This window comes from Mesitornis unicolor, unplaced genomic scaffold (genome assembly GCF_000695765.1).
Source record: "Mesitornis unicolor isolate BGI_N332 unplaced genomic scaffold, ASM69576v1 scaffold14431, whole genome shotgun sequence".
Classification (NCBI taxonomy): domain Eukaryota; kingdom Metazoa; phylum Chordata; class Aves; order Mesitornithiformes; family Mesitornithidae; genus Mesitornis; species Mesitornis unicolor.
The window spans coordinates 12,139-27,321 of NW_010164625.1; the positions used below are offsets into that span (position 1 = coordinate 12,139).

General features: G+C 49.8%; 1 protein-coding gene across 1 annotated transcript in view; it reads left to right on the forward strand.

Moving 5' to 3' along the window:
* LOC104548375 (AP-1 complex subunit beta-1) overlaps positions 1-15,183 on the forward strand; it is a gene marked incomplete at its 5' end in the record, with an annotated part of 54,880 nt that overhangs the window by 12,041 nt on the left and 27,656 nt on the right. The window contains 3 exons of the mRNA XM_010194380.1: positions 1-13; positions 3,009-3,268; positions 7,539-7,731. The exon at positions 1-13 is cut by the window's left edge and continues 104 nt beyond it. Coding sequence (XP_010192682.1) covers positions 1-13; positions 3,009-3,268; positions 7,539-7,731 — 466 coding nt within the window. The remainder of the gene's footprint in view (positions 14-3,008; positions 3,269-7,538; positions 7,732-15,183) is intronic.

Consider the following 15,183-nt stretch of genomic DNA (forward strand, 5'->3'; position numbering starts at 1 on the left):
CCTGGCCACACAGGTAAGCCAAGGTACCTGGTGAACACTGTCTGGGCCTGGCATGTGTCTCCCGTGGGCACAGAGCATCTCTTAAATGGAGCCTCTTTGGGAGAAAGAGGAACATGCTCGTTTCCCATCTACTGCAAAGCTCCATTCAAGAGCTGCTCTGTGCCTGTTACCATGCCATCTGGCATCTGCCCTTTCCTTCTTAACTCCTGCTTCATCCTAACTCTTCCCTCATTCCCCTGCCACATGAAAAGTTAGGGACAGGGTAGAGTTATGAAGAAACCAGAATGCTTTCTCCTTGTAGGTGTCTTGCCATTAAAACATCTGGAGCTATGACAGAGGGAAAGGGCTTGGCAAAGACTTCATTTGCACGGCAGAGCTTAAGCAGTGCTATGAAAAAGAACTGAGGTTTGGGTTTTTTTCCTTTGTGCTTGGATGCTGCTGTCAACCAACGCGGCAGCTTTGCTGGAGGCTGTAGCAGTGGGTTAAGATCCTGGATTCATTATGCATGAGGTGCTGAGTGATGAGCTCAGATCACCGCAAGTGGGGCTGGGCTGGAGCTGGCAGCCAAAGTGCTGTAGTTCTGGAGGACAGCAGTGGAGATGTCCTGGTGGCAGGAGTGGGTGAGACCTCGGCTGATCTTCCTACGCTCCCTGGCTGCAGTGACTAGGACAGATGTGTGATGGTGTCCTCCAAAAAGAGCAGCTCCTCTCCAGACCCGCTGTGTCGGGATGAAAACAGTCTCCCAGCTGCTCTGAACGGGCTGCGATTGTTTCTGAGCAGAAAACCTAGAATGAATCATTAACTGACCTTTGTGGCCCTCTTTGCTGCAAGAAGTCATGGCTGTGGACTTATTATTGCTTAAAACTTCTATTCATCCCTTTGGGGTGTTTCATTGGTTAGGGGCAAGCAATCCATGGCCTGCTTTCCTTGCTTCAAAACCTGCTATTAGGCAGGCTCTCAGCTCCTCTTCAGAGAGGAGTGGGCTAAGGGCACGCTGCATCATTTGTCTAAGCCAACAGAAGAAAGGTACCAAGTGTTAAAACCCACTGTGCTGAGTCACAAAACACTTAATGGCAGCCTAGGAATATAATGGGTGTCTTGTTTTTTCTCTGTTTGTCACAAATGTTGATTCAGTCTGGCTTCTTGTATTTGATATGAATAATCAGTCAATGTAGGATAGCTGGCTGTGAAACATTAAAAAGCCTTATGCTTCAAGGTCTGATTTCTAGGTAGAGATGCTGTTTTCCCCTTGAGTGGGAGCATAATTACACGTGTGTTTCTTTCCCCGGCTCAGGGATTGCTGTACTTTGTCTCTTAGAGTATATCTGCACGGCAGACCGCAGGTGTGATTGTAGCAGGAGCCAGCTTAATCCAGCCAACACTGGTAAAAATAGTGATGGAGCAGCTGGAGATGGGAGGGACACAGATGTGCAGCAGGGATCAAGAAGTTCCCTTGCAAGCCCAAAACCTACTGGATGGCACAGAGCTTCCACAGCTGTTGCTGCTGTCTGGCGTGGGTGGGTAAGGAAGCAAGCACGGGTTCATTGGTATGCACCACAGGTGTGCATGTGGACCCTGGAGAAGTGGGGGAAAATGTGGAAAAGGAAGATCTCAGCCTCTTGTTCTGGTAAATTCGCTCAAGTTTCAGGTCTGTTTATTTGTCTGAGGGAAGAAGCAGCCAGTGTTGAATCTGGATGTGCCTGCAAGTAGATGGGAGCGTGTGGTCTTTCATGGCTGCCCTCGCAGAAGCCCTGCCCAGTCTTGGGCTGCCTGCTGCAGGCAGGATGTGGAGACTCTTGCAGGAGTTAAGGGTGAAGGGTGTGAAGAGTCCACAACTCTACCATCAAACTGAAAAACAGCACTGCAGAGAAATCTGTCAGTTCACCCAGACGTATCTCGGTCCTTCGGAGGAAAATGAGCTTAGCGCGCTCAGTCTCATCACAAACAGAGGTTTTGCTGTGTGCCTGAGAGCATCTTGAGACACAGGGCAGAGAGGCAGATTATGGGAGGTCAGCAGCAGCATGAGTGAGATCACAGAAGGCGAGAAGAAACGCCAAGGAGGAAGCCTAATGAGGTGCATGAGATATTGCCAGAATTTTACAGGGGGGGAAAAAAAAAAACCTCAGAAACATTTACCCTGTATTTCTGCTGACATGGGGATTAAAAATCCCAGCTCCTGTTTCCATGAACAGTTCAAACGTGTTGCGCTACAACATAAAACCACACCAGCTCCCTATCCCTGGGACATTAGCGGGCAGCTATCACCACTCGCCTTGCTGCTCTGGGCATAGCTGTTCGAAAAGGAGAGAAATAATTAGTGCTTCATGCAGAGGCAGAAGTATCTGCAGTAAAATAAGGCTGTTATTGACAGCTGGAGAGATGATGAAGTATCCTAACTGTGTATCATTAGCATCTTCCCATACTTCATTAGATAACTAGAAGGCAGGATGAATAAGATCTCTCCTGATAGGAAGAATATGGCTTATTAAGATGCATCCTGTAGCTCTGCAGGGTCTCTTTGTCCAGTAGTGCCCTTGAGTATGTCACATATTTCCAGGAATCTTGGCTCATTCTGTTACAATATGCAGTACTGAGTGTCTGCTCCTAGTATGTGACAGAGCCATTTCAACTCGTCTTCCTGTCTGCACCCCCTTGGAGTTCTCCTGATCCCAATTGCTGTGTTAAGTGGCAGAAGAGTTTGGAAAGCAGTTGATGGTTCTGTAGGATGGGGCGATTATGGGATGTAAATCCTGGGCTTTTTGCTCCGTGACCAGCAGGGCAGGAAGCCAGGCATTGATACTTTAGTTCTCAGTTTAAATTCTGGGTTGTTCGTCACGGCACACAGCTTATAACATCATTCCGAAATTGGTGACTGTTGCTGCTAGATGGTTGTTTTGTTTGGTTGTTTTGTTTTGTTTTGAACCCAGCATAATCACTGCTAGAAAAATTAAGTGATTACAGATGCTAGTCCCCTTCAAACCCACAACTGATGCGTTGCTTCGTCGCAGGATTCTGACAACCCAGACCTGCGGGATCGTGGCTACATCTACTGGCGCCTTCTTTCCACGGATCCAGTGACTGCCAAAGAGGTGGTGCTCTCGGAAAAGCCGCTTATTTCTGAAGAGACCGATCTGATCGAACCAACCCTGCTGGATGAGTTGATCTGCCACATTGGGTCTCTGGCTTCTGTGTACCACAAACCACCCAACGCTTTTGTGGAGGGGAGCCATGGGATCCACCGCAAGCACTTGCCAATTCACCATGGAAGGTAAGCTGAGGATTAATTGGGTTTTTTTTTACTAGCAAACGGTCCAAAAGATGCAAGGATCTTTTGTAACACTGTTGGGTTTTTATCGATTGTGTAAGGGCTTGCAGGTCATTCAAGGAGCCGCTTCATGGTAGGATTTAATTCTGGGTATCTAGTTTCTGAGTTCCTGCATCAGAAGACAAAGGAACTATCAAGGTTCTTGTGTGAGGAAAAGCTCTAATCTTTCTTGGAAATACACTGGCTATAAGCCCTCTTGACATGAGAGTGTGAATAAAACAGAAGCTTTGGGTAACTGGAGCAAGGGCATACTTCCAGGAGGAGGAGAACTGGTAAAAACAGGCATCTTTCAGAAGGATACACTTCTTTGATTTTGTAAGAGCTTTTTCTTCAGCAACACCACAGCTTTACAGGCCTCGCTTGTATATACCAGCTTCCTGGAACTGGCAAGTACTGGGATCCTTTGCTGCTGGAATACGAAATGGAGAAGGACTGGCAAAGCTACCTTTCTCACTTGGTGCCGTTAAAGCAAGGGCAGTGTAAAAGCCATCTAAGCCCCATCACTGAAAACTGAGCTTAAAAGAAGATGGCTGGACTGATACAGTTCTGTCTAACCCTTGGGGTGGGGGGAGATGCTTAGGCCTTAATGCTTCCTGTGATCACAGTCCTGGAGGAGGGTTAGAGCTGCAGGAGCATGGTCCTGGGCTGCCGTGGTGTTGCTGTTGTTCCCGTGGTTCCTTGTTTGGATAAGCAGTGCTATTTGCACTGGTGGTATTAATTACAAGTGTAAGTGTGCTTTACAGCAGGAAGCAGAATATCCAGGCTTACCTTTTAATAATATTCCCAAAATGACATTTGGAGTGCTATTCTTTGCTGTCGCGCCGATAAAAATCGGTGCGCGATGCTGCTCCTTTTCTATTTTCTGACGCCGCTCCTCTGCTATTCTTAGCGACTCCAGTTATTTCTGTAGTGACTGGCTTTGGGAAGCAGAGTTGTTTTCTCCCTGCCTATGAAATCAAGTCTGGCTGCATTGACCCAAGCACAAGTCTTCCAGTCAGACACGAATAGCAGTGGCCGCTTCCCACGGCCGTCTCCTAGTCCAGGGCTTGCCTCAATACCAAAATGAGCTGGGGCAGGGGTAGCTTTGGTTTCTGGTGTTATCAGCCTCCCTGTGCACTGTTTCAGGTCCTACAGAAGCTAACGTTTTATGGGGTTTTAGCTCAAGGAATTCAGCTTTTGCAAGGAGTGGTCTTTTTCCTGCCTTCTTATGTATGCTGCGTACGTGGCTCGACTCTCGTAGCTCGTGTTCAGGCAGCGCTGACCTCAAATCTTTTCTGCCTGTGGCAGTATTGTACATTGTCCTGGTGTTTTCTGCTAAATTACTCGCTTCTTCAACATAAAACCTTCAGGCCTCGATCATCGGTGGTGAGCGGAGGAAGCCAGAGCTTGGGGAAGGACTGAAGGATGCTCAGCAGAGCAAACTGCATCCTGATGCAGTGCTCTAGCCTGCTTGGTAAATCAGAAAAAGGAGGGGTGTCACTTAATGGCGTATTAGGCTTCTCCAATGTGAGCTTACCTGCTTTACTGTTAACTAAAGGACAGTAAAACCTTACAAGCTGATGCCAAGGCCTCCTTGTGCCATGTCACAGCATACCAAATTGCCACTTTCAGCCATGGGAATTACAGTGAGACACAGCATTATAGCTGGAATTACAGCTCTGCGGGAGCGTGGTTGTGAGGAGCCTGAATTTGTGCATCCAGTGCGATTTTACTGATTACCAAGAAATTGGTTTGCCTCTTTCTAGTGCTGAATGTGCATGAAAAAGACACGTGAAGATCTGTCAGTTGAAGGCAGGTTAAGGACGTCCAATGAAAGGTAACCTCCTATTTGGAGTTATCTGCGTTACTCCTGCACCCCAGTAATGACCATACTGGTGTCTGACCCATCTGCTGGAGACTGAAATTGCACAGCCTGAGTTTTCCTTCAGTTTGCACAGTGAGGCAGAGGTGGAAGTGTGGAGATGTCCACAACAAATGTGGCGTCAGAGAGTCAAGATAGCATTGGCTCGAGTAGCTGGGCAGACATAGCTGACGTAGTTGAGTGGTGCTTTTCTGAGCATAAACCTTGGAGGAGTTACTTGGAGTTGGCAGAATACACTGCATTGCATTTTGATTCATTTCATTTTAATTCGGAGCAGTGTAGGACAGGTTCTTTTCAGCTCTCGGCTGATGGGGAGGCCCATTGAGCAGCTCACAGATGGTGAGATGTTCCTCCTTCTCAGTGAGCCCAAGTGTCACAGAGTTGCAGATGAATCCTAAAGGTAGGGGAGAAATCCGATTGCTTGGCACTTCTTCCTCCTGTGGTGGCTCCCACCACCCCAGCTCAGCTATAATGCAGCTGGGAAATTTGGGGAGAAGTTTGCAGGGAGAGGAGCAGTCTGGTTAGACTCTGGCAGGAGTCCCTGTTCCCACGTGGGTGGCTGCAGGGAATTGTTGGTTCTGGTTCAGGCTGTGCATCCCCTGTGATACCCAGCATCGAGGACCTGCTCTGGAGGTTGGGCTCACAGGAAAGCCACATCTCCAGCTCATGTGCAGACCCAGCTGCCAGCCCTTGCCCATGGCCATCAGGGACAAAGCCTACATCAAGTCCTTTTGCCCTTTATAACCCACGTATTCTTCATTCCTTTGTCTCCTTTCCAAGAAAACACAAAGTTGTTGATACAAATCTCTTTAAAGACGCCATTCTCCACAGGAAATGGAAGGCTTAGTGTTTAGTTTTTTAATGCAAACCGGCTTAGCTTTGTCCTTTCCTAATTTCTTGTTGGGCTTTGGGGCAACGGCAGTTACACAAAACCTTGAAGGATTGCTTTTTCTCCATCATAAGGATGAGTAAGTGTTGAAGAGGTGTAGCGTTAAAGGGATTGTATGCTGGGAGCGAACCAAGTGTGTGCACTCCAGGCTGGTAATGTGCCTCTGCTCATGCACGCTGCTCTTCCCCTTCTCAGGTTGGGAGTGGGAGTGCATCACGGTAACCACTTGCTCTTCAGAAGTGCTTGTTAGCTGTTCGGCGTGCTCAGAAGTCTCACTGCTGAAGGCAGAAGCAGGAAGGACAAGTAATATTAGTGCTATTAGGGGTCTGAAGCTTTAAAATGCAAAGAAGCTTTCAACCCCTTCTGCTGCTGCCTGGTAACTAATTCATTCTGCAGTCCTTATGCTGTATCTTTTCCTCTTGGCACTGGAGCTGGGAGCAGCTTACACTCTGCTGCTAAAGCTTTCCCCTTGGTAACTGAGCGAGGGTAAGGAAGAGGATCGTGGCTACCCAAAATCAGGAGCTGCAATCCTTACAAAAAAGCCCCGGTGCTAAACACCTTGTCAGGATGCTAATTCTCATGGCATTTGTGTGCAAATACCTGTTGGCTGCAGCTGCAGGAACATGAGCTGGAAATGTTTGTATCAGTTCCTGTTAGCAACAGAACACAAAATAGATTTTTAGTTATCTGAAATATTAACATCTCTGGATTTAAAGAATAAATACATTATAATGAGGCCTCCAAGAGCTACAGTCAGACTTCCCCCTGCCTTTTGTTGTAAAATTCAGTGGCAAGTGAATATGAAAGGTAGCCAGACTGCATATGATGAGAAATTGTATAATGAGCATTGCTAGACTCGTAATTAGCATGCCTGCTAACTCGGAGAGAAGGAAATCACTGATAGGAAGGAGGAATTGATTTTAGATTGAGGTCTTTGAGTAGAAAAGAGTTGCAAAGATTGGTGCTGGCCAGTGGAAGGTGGTTAATCCAGATCTGTGGGGGGTGGTTGAATGTGCAGTGGTTGGAGCAAGGCCTTAAGGGTTATATCAGTGTTAGGTCTCTGAGGAAATCTGGATTTGTTTTCATGTTTGTGTTCTCCAGGCCCAGTGGGCTGAAAATCATCTCCACAGTTTTGTTCGGAGCTGGGAAAGAATTCTTTTCAGTGCTGTAGTCCCTGTAGTACCCATGGGTTGCTGTTTTGGAGGGGTCTGTGATTCTCAAGGCGGGCAGATTTCCCACCTTGAGGACTCCCTTTTGTGAGCTGAAGGCCATGCTCTGCCCAGAGCACGTGTTGAAGAACCTCTCGCCATAGCACACAGCTGTGCCCGTGGCAGTGGTCAGATCAGCTGCTGGGGTGAGCTTTGAGCCACCTCTTGCTGTGCTTCCCCACGCTGGGAACCTGATGCTGGAGACCGATGGTGACTGATGTTTCTCTCCTCTGCTTCTTGTTCCTCCCACCCCAGCACTGACGCAGGCGACAGCCCCGTGGGCACGACGACCACGACAAACCTGGAGCAGCCGCAGGTCATTCCATCGCAGGGCGACCTCCTGGGGGACCTCCTCAACCTGGACCTGGGACCCCCCGTGAACGTTCCCCAAGTGTCCTCCATGCAGATGGGTGCTGTGGATCTCCTGGGAGGAGGGCTGGACAGCCTGGTAAGTGGCGTCCTCTTCACTCTCAGCTGATGTGAAATAATAGGAGCTGTGCTTATCTCTGCAAAGCCTTCATCATTTGTGCTTGTAATGCTTGGATCACTGAGCTCCTGGTGCCAAGTCCTGAAACTCCAAGAGGATTTAGCAGTGCTATTGTCCCAGCTTTCAGCAGGTTTCTCCTGCTATAAAACAAGTGTTGCTGCATGCTGTAGAATCCCCGTGGTCAGTGCATATATCTGTTCCGTGCTTTTTCTGTCTAGAGAAGAAGACCAAAAAGTTGGTTTAAGGATGTGAAGTGTCCCACTGCTTTGTAATTGGCTCAAGCTCCCTTTCAAGAAGCCGTTTGTTCTACCCAGTTCCCAAGGCTACTGAATTTCAGTGCAAAACTCTCAGGGCTGTGGGCCATAGCCCGGTGTCATCCCATTTGTGTAGTCTCTAGAGTGTGTCACGGTTTAACATCGGTGACAGTTTAATTGCAGTTAGGTCAAGAGGGAAGTGCTCTGTGCAGTCCTTCCCGTGCCACAGCTGCTCACGAGAAGGTGCTCCCGTACTAATGGGGTCAGGCTCCAGAGTATGAGTAATTACACAGTGCCTCTGCTCCGGGTGTGAGCTGGGCACGAGCTGCAATGAGAGCATCGCTTAGGAGCTGGCAGCAGGGGAGAGGAGCTCGGCACTGCAGTCTTGCGTGAGTGGCAGCCATTGAGACGTGGTGGATGTCATCACGTGGAGATGTTCCCATGGCAAACAGATCCCTACCACCCTGGTGCCTTGCCTGCAAGGTAAGATGCAGTGTAGGCATACTTGTACCATGCAACCTGAATAAGACTGTTGCAGGGAACACAGCTGGGTGTTTCTCAGACCTACAGTGGATTTGTCTTGCTGCGGTTTGAGGTTTGGCTTGCAGTGAGCTGGGCTGGGGTATCCGTGTACCTGTTCCGAGTCAAGCTCTGAATAACAGAGGTAGGAGACAGCTGGGTGGACCCCAATTCAATACATCCTTATTTGTCAAAGATAAGATGCCATAATCTTATGAAAGCAGACCGTAAACACATTTCCAGTTCCAGCACTTCATGAGCTAATGAACTGTAAGCAACCTAACCCTTAATGGCACTGGTGTTCACAGAGGTCAGACGTGCTTTAGCCTCCGTGCCACCTAAAGAGCACTTCACGTATTTAGCAGGGAGTCTGCTTTTACACTGGGAGGATACGGGATTAGGGTAATGGTTTAAACTGGAATTGCTGGGAGCAGAGACAGTGAGCCCAGAGCAGTGACCTCTGCAGCATTTGCCCCACGTTGCTGTGGCTGCCACTGAAAAAAAATGGGATTTTTTAATTGTATAATGCAATGCAGAAACGGTGCTATCTCTGGCAGCTCAAAATGGTTAGGAGTTAAGTTCCTGTCTGTGCTGTCTTCCAGGCCACTTACAGTAACCCTTTGTTTCTCATTAGTGTCAGGGACAAATAAATGGACGCAGCGGTAGGACTAAAACGGTTGGAAAAAGACTCGTCTCACAGATGGCATTAATGGGCTTAATTTAGTGACCTGCTTTGGCAGTGGAGCTGTTAGTTGACATGGTACTAGGCTTTTATGTAACATTTTTCTCAAGCCTTAAGTAAATTCGTGGGGCTGTGGAGTGTGATCTAACAAAGTGGTCACGGCTGGGCAGGGAGTAGCTGTGCCTCGGGCAGTGCAGGCCAGCTTCATCTCAGCTGAGTTGCTAGATGGGGAGAGCATTAAAAAAGCCTCAATGATGGGTTCTTGTTGGGGTTTTTCTTATTTTTTCCCCTGGAACCCTCTCTATTGGAGAGCTGTTGCATCAAATGTCCTGCCTTCGCCTGATCCCCTGCATAAGTGAATCTTTTCCTTCCCTAGTAAGCCCAATTAGCTGTGAGTGAATGGGATCTGTGTCTTTGTTTGTTGTTGTGGGCATGTGTTTAACGAGCATCAAGCTGAGTTAACCCTAACCTGGTATTAGCTGAATAGCTGGGCAGTTCTCTTGGCTGCAGGGGTAGCCAAGGGCATTGGCATTGGGATCTTAGGCTAATACTGAGCAACGTTTGTGCAGTCTCAAACCGCAGGTACGTGTGCGCCTGATTTTGGTATGCGGTGATGCTGAGGGGGTGAGATGTGTCCCAAGGTGTCCCCGTGAAGGGGCTGAGCTCTTCACCCTTCACCAGAAGCCAAAACCAGCCAGGCATGACAGTCACTTTAGTGAGGATGGAGACTGAAATAGCGCTCTGGCTCTACTGCCAGAGCAGAGCAACCCCAAATCCCACTCCTGTTTTCCAAGCAACTGTTTGATGTGTAAAAGCACCTCGATAAGCCTGTCTGTTACAGTGGAAGAGGGTGGTCTGGGACGTGTTTGAAGTGATGCATGAAATCATGCTCTGTTGCTGTGACGGTGCCATTGCGTCAGCACTGCCCGTGTCTCAAAGGCGGCTGAAGGTCTGGAAGGGGCTGCTGGCAGGATCTCAGTCTGTCACATCCGCTCGGTGTCACGCGTTGATCCCTTTGGATGCTTGTGGCAGCTCTCGTGTGTTTGGTAACGCCTCCTCCTCTTTGGAGAGGTTGTTTGTCCTCAGACGGATGCTCCTGCAGTGAAAGTCCCAGCAGAGGCATTCACTTCCACTGCCAATGCCGCTCTGCATTTTCATTTCCTACTGTGGGTTTTCTTTCTTCCAGACTCCAGCTGCTTGGTAGGTTAATTTCTTTAGTGAATAACTTAATTCATCTCCAAAGTGAGTCCTGTAATTGGTATTAAATGTAACATGTGTATTGTGCATGCTCAGGTGCCAAGCATGTGTATCCAGTTTAGAAAAAAGGCACGGGGAAAGGGCCTCTCGTGCAAGAAGATGGGACACTTGGGAGAGAGGTTTCAGCAGCAACCGTGGGCTGCAGCTGCACCCCAGCTTTGGTGGGTGTTCATTTTCCAGGAGGAGAAGCTCTGATTTCTTACGGTGGGTCTGGATTGATAAAGTCCTGTCAATAATTGTCATTGCTTATTAGACATGATTGCCGTCTCTGCTTGCTCATTTGTATCCGCGAGGGCTGGTGGGAGATGTGGTGTCTCAAGTGTTTGAACTGCTAGGAAATGTTAGGGTTAAATAGATAGAATAGATCAAGGGCCTGCTCTAGAACAGCAAAGTGAGCTAGAGCCTGCTCTAGACTAACGTGTGACCTAGAACCCGCTCTAGAACCACAAGGCAATCTAGAGCGTGATCTAGATCCTTGAGGTGATCTAGAGACACAATCTAGAACCATAGAGCCACCTATAACGTGCTCCAGAACCATGAAGTGATCTAGAACCTGATCTAGAGCCACCTCCCCACCAAACCTCCAACTCCGCATTTCCTACCTGCTCTAGAAATGACTTCACCAACATCTCCCTCACTCCACAACCAACCGACCCTGAAACCCAGCCTCTGGAAGGGACCTGGGCTCTGGGGCAACCCAGGCTCTGGGGCCCCGGCCTGGGTGTGAGGTTGGGCAAGGCCAAGTGCCGGGTCCTGCGCTTGGGTCACCACAACCCCATGCGACACCAGGGGCTTGGGCAAGAGCAGCTGGAGAGCTGCTGGTGGAAAAGGCCCTGGGGCTGTTGGTCGACAGCGGCTGAAGAGGAGTCACAGTGTGCCCAGGTGGCCAAGGAAGCCAACAGCATCCTGGCTTGTATCAGGAGCAGTGTGGCCAGCAGGAGCAGGTCTTTTCCAGCCTAAGCCATTCTGTGCTTTGCTGATAGCCACAGCAGACTCGCAGTTTGACTTACGGAGAGCTGTGCTCTAGTGAACAGAGCCAGCACTGAGTTATGCCCCTGTTCGCCACCCTGGCCTGATCTTGTTCTTCTTTGCTTTGCTTTCTTTTCTGTAAAATGGTGACCAAGACCGCTATTAGAGCTGCTTGAGACCTCCAGCTCCAAAATGTAGAGCAATGATGGCAGTTCCTAACATGGAAGAAGCAAAACTTGCTTGGACAGCAGATCGCTGAGAGCTGGAGTTTGATGCTTATCCCCTTAGGTGGCTCAAGTTAATGCAGATTTTAGGCAGCCCTCCAGCTCCTGGTTCGCCGCTGGTGCAGCGCTTTGTAGGATGCGCTGCGATGAGCCAGGGTCGTTTTGCCATTTAAACCCCTTTGTGGGTTCATTTGCCCTGAAAATCCATTGGGCGGAGAGCTCCGCATTGCCTGGCGCGTTGTGCAGCTCCTGTCAGTTTAACAGGAGCAGAGGGAGCCAGGGGGGCTGGCTTTAAACCCCAGGGCAGAGCAGTAAATCTGTCGGAACGGCCGGGCTTGGATTGTCCATTATGTAAGGATTTTATTTAATACTCCAACCGCTCATCTACAAGAATATTATTGATTCATGTCTGGCAGCTGGTCAGGCTGATTTATGTCCTGAATTGTAAAGCTGCTTGATAAGCACTGGATAACCACAGCTTTCTGTAATACCTGGACTGGTTTGGGCTGCTGCAGGTGGAGCTGTGCCCCTCTCTGTTGGATATAACAGGGGGTCTGACCCCAAGAGTCTCTTCTGCATGGTTCGGGGCTGTGTCCCACCAAAAAAGGGTTGTCTCACAGATGGCATTAATGGGCTTAATTTAGTGACCTGCTTTGGCACTTTGTTCAAAGTCTGGCCTTAGAGGACAACCCCTCGGCTTGTTACGGTTGATTATGGACTCACCAGTGTTTTAGAAGAAAAAAACCCCAAACTTATATGAAATTATTTGATATACTCAGAGTAGGAAGCCTCATGTAGTTATGGAAACCCAAAAGCGACCCCCAGCCTGCCCTGGGTGCCAGGTTCCTCTCCTGGCTCTGCCACTGACTTGCTGTGATAATCTCAGGAAAGTGACTTGGTTTACCTTTTCCCGGAGCTGCAGTGTGAGGGTGTCTGTGCCAGCTCACCCTCGACATCCATGCAGGGGATGTGCTGCTTCCCAGGGTGCTCCTCCAGCCTCAGCAAGGAGCTGAGTGACTCCTTTCCTCTGGGCTGCTCTGGGTTGGTGAGCTACAGGGGCCGTCTGTTGGGATTTCTGACCAAGGGCACGTGTCCAGCGCTGGAGCAGGGCTGCTACAGAAAAGGAGCTCTTCTGGTGGGTTGCTCATTCATGTTTGATTTAAGGCTCTTGCTGCTGTAACCGTAGGGCTGCTAGAGCTTTGCAGAGCTGCTCTTTTACACTTCAGGAAATGAAAATGGGCAGTACTTAGCTTTGTTTGCTGGTGCGGATCATTCAGCAAGGTGAAGCATTAGCAGCAAGTGCTGCTGAAACTGATGGCCGTGGTGTTGGCAGCGTGACCCGTCCTCCACTGCCCTTGCTGCTCTGCAGGCCTGGCTTGGCAGTGAGAAAACAGCCACATGAACCAGGCGGCAAACGAGGTCCTGGAAATCTCTGTGTGAGCCACAGCGGAGTCTGCAGTGAAATATTGACAGCCTCAGGAGGTCAGGAGATGCAGCCCATGCGTGGTTTGTCCTGCAGCAACAGGGTTAGCCCAGACCAAATGGCCCGCTGGCAGCTCAGCCTTGCAGTCACCCTGTGGCCTGATCGTTGTGGTGTAAATGCCCCTGAGTGCCTGCTCTCATCTGGCTCCTTGAGCTGAGGTGCTTAACTCTTGGTTTGTTGTGTGAGAGAGGGAGGAGGCAGCAGTTGTCACAGAATCCCAGACCGTTAGGGATTGGAAGGGACCTCAAAAGCTCATCCAGTCCAATCCCCCCGCCGGAGCAGGAACACCCAGATGAGGTTACACAGGAAGGCGTCCAGGCGGGTTTTGAATGTCTGCAGAGAAGGAGACTCCACAACCTCTCTGGGCAGCCTGGGCCAGGGCTCTGTCACCCTCACTGAGAAGAAGTTTCTTCTCCAATTGAAGTGGAACCTCCTGTGTTCCAGTTTGTGTCCGTTACCTCTTGTCCTATCATTGTTTGTCACCGAGAAGAGCCTGGCTCCATCCTCGTGACACTCACCCTTTAAATATTGATAACCATGAATGAGGTCTCCCCTCAGTCTCCTCTTCTGCAAACTAAAGAGCCCCAGCTCCCTCAGCCGCTCCTCAGAAGGGAGATGCTCCACTCCCTTGATCATCTTTGTAGCCCTACGCTGGACTCTCTCCAGCAGTTCCCTGTTAACCCCTAATTGTGGCTCCATGACATGCACAGCTACTCTGAAATCCCTGGCTGTGCTATGGACGCAGGGCAAAGCAGTTGCTGAGCAGTGGTTGTGGCAGCCTCTGTCTCTGGCTCCACCCTCCCTGTTATTTTTTGGAGCTCCGAATCCCTCACGTCATGTTGCAGAAGTGATCGTAACCCCTCCGGATCACATGAACACTTCAGCAGAGTCACTTCATTCCAAACTGCTGTTAAGATGCAAATAAACCCTCCTGATGCAGTAACTCCAGCGCTGCTGCACTTCATAAGTCAGCATCGCTGCTTCCGCGGAGCTGCAACAGCAGGGCAAATGCTCTTCAACTGCAGAGCGACTGCAGTGCTGTCCGAGCCAACTAATCCAAAGCAAAGACAGTGGTACGCTTTGGGGAGAGGTGCTAGTGCTGGTTTTGTTGATACAGGGTTGAGCCCAGCCTCTTCTTTAAGCCCGTGCGGCTGCTTGAGTGCCCTTGTGGCAGGATGGGTTTGGAGGCAATCAAGAGAAGAACTTTGTGCGTTTGGCGGCCGAGGCTCCCTGTTCATCCCCTGAAGCTGGCAGCTCTTTATCCAGGACAGAGCCTTTGTGCTCCTCAGCAAGAGGAAAGCCTCACAACTTTGGGCTCAGGATCAAGGGCTCTGCAGAGCTACAAGTTCCCCTTGGCCATCGAGTGGCAGCCCTCGTCCACCCCACGTTCATAGCAAGCGTTTCAACCCGACAGCCGTGCTGACGTGGTCCTCTCCTCGGCAGGGCTGTTCCCTGCTCTCCTGTAAGGCAGATTCCTGTTGTCCTCCCAATGTGAATAGAAATGGTTAAGGAGAGCAAAAATCGGTGCAGCAGCACTTCATGCCTGGCTGATGTCTGCTGCTTCCCTCCTCGCTCTGCCTGTCACTGCAGATGGGAGAGGACACTCTGTGGGTAATTGGTTCCTGTTCCCGCTGTCTTCCTCCTTCCCTCTTACTCACACACATCCCTGTTACTGCCTCTTCCATCGTTCTGAGTTGGGAATGAAGTTAGGTCTTGGGCATCTCACAGGAGGATTGGGTGAGCCGGACCTGTGGTTTCTGAATGGGGAAAGCACCGGTGCTATGGGTGGGTGACAGGCAAGAAACGTGGAGAAAAGGGGCTTTGGTGCTGCTGCAGTGGGTGGCGCACCCTGGGTCTGAAGTGGAACTGATCAGTTCTCCCCTGATTAATTTCTTGTTGAAGTGGATATGTTGTCACTTCTCTTTTCACTGCATAGGCAGAGCCAGCGCTGCCTGTGGAGACCTGGAGGAGCTGCCAGCTCCTTGGAGCTCGCTCTGCGGCTTTGGAGCACATCTGCAGTGTTTG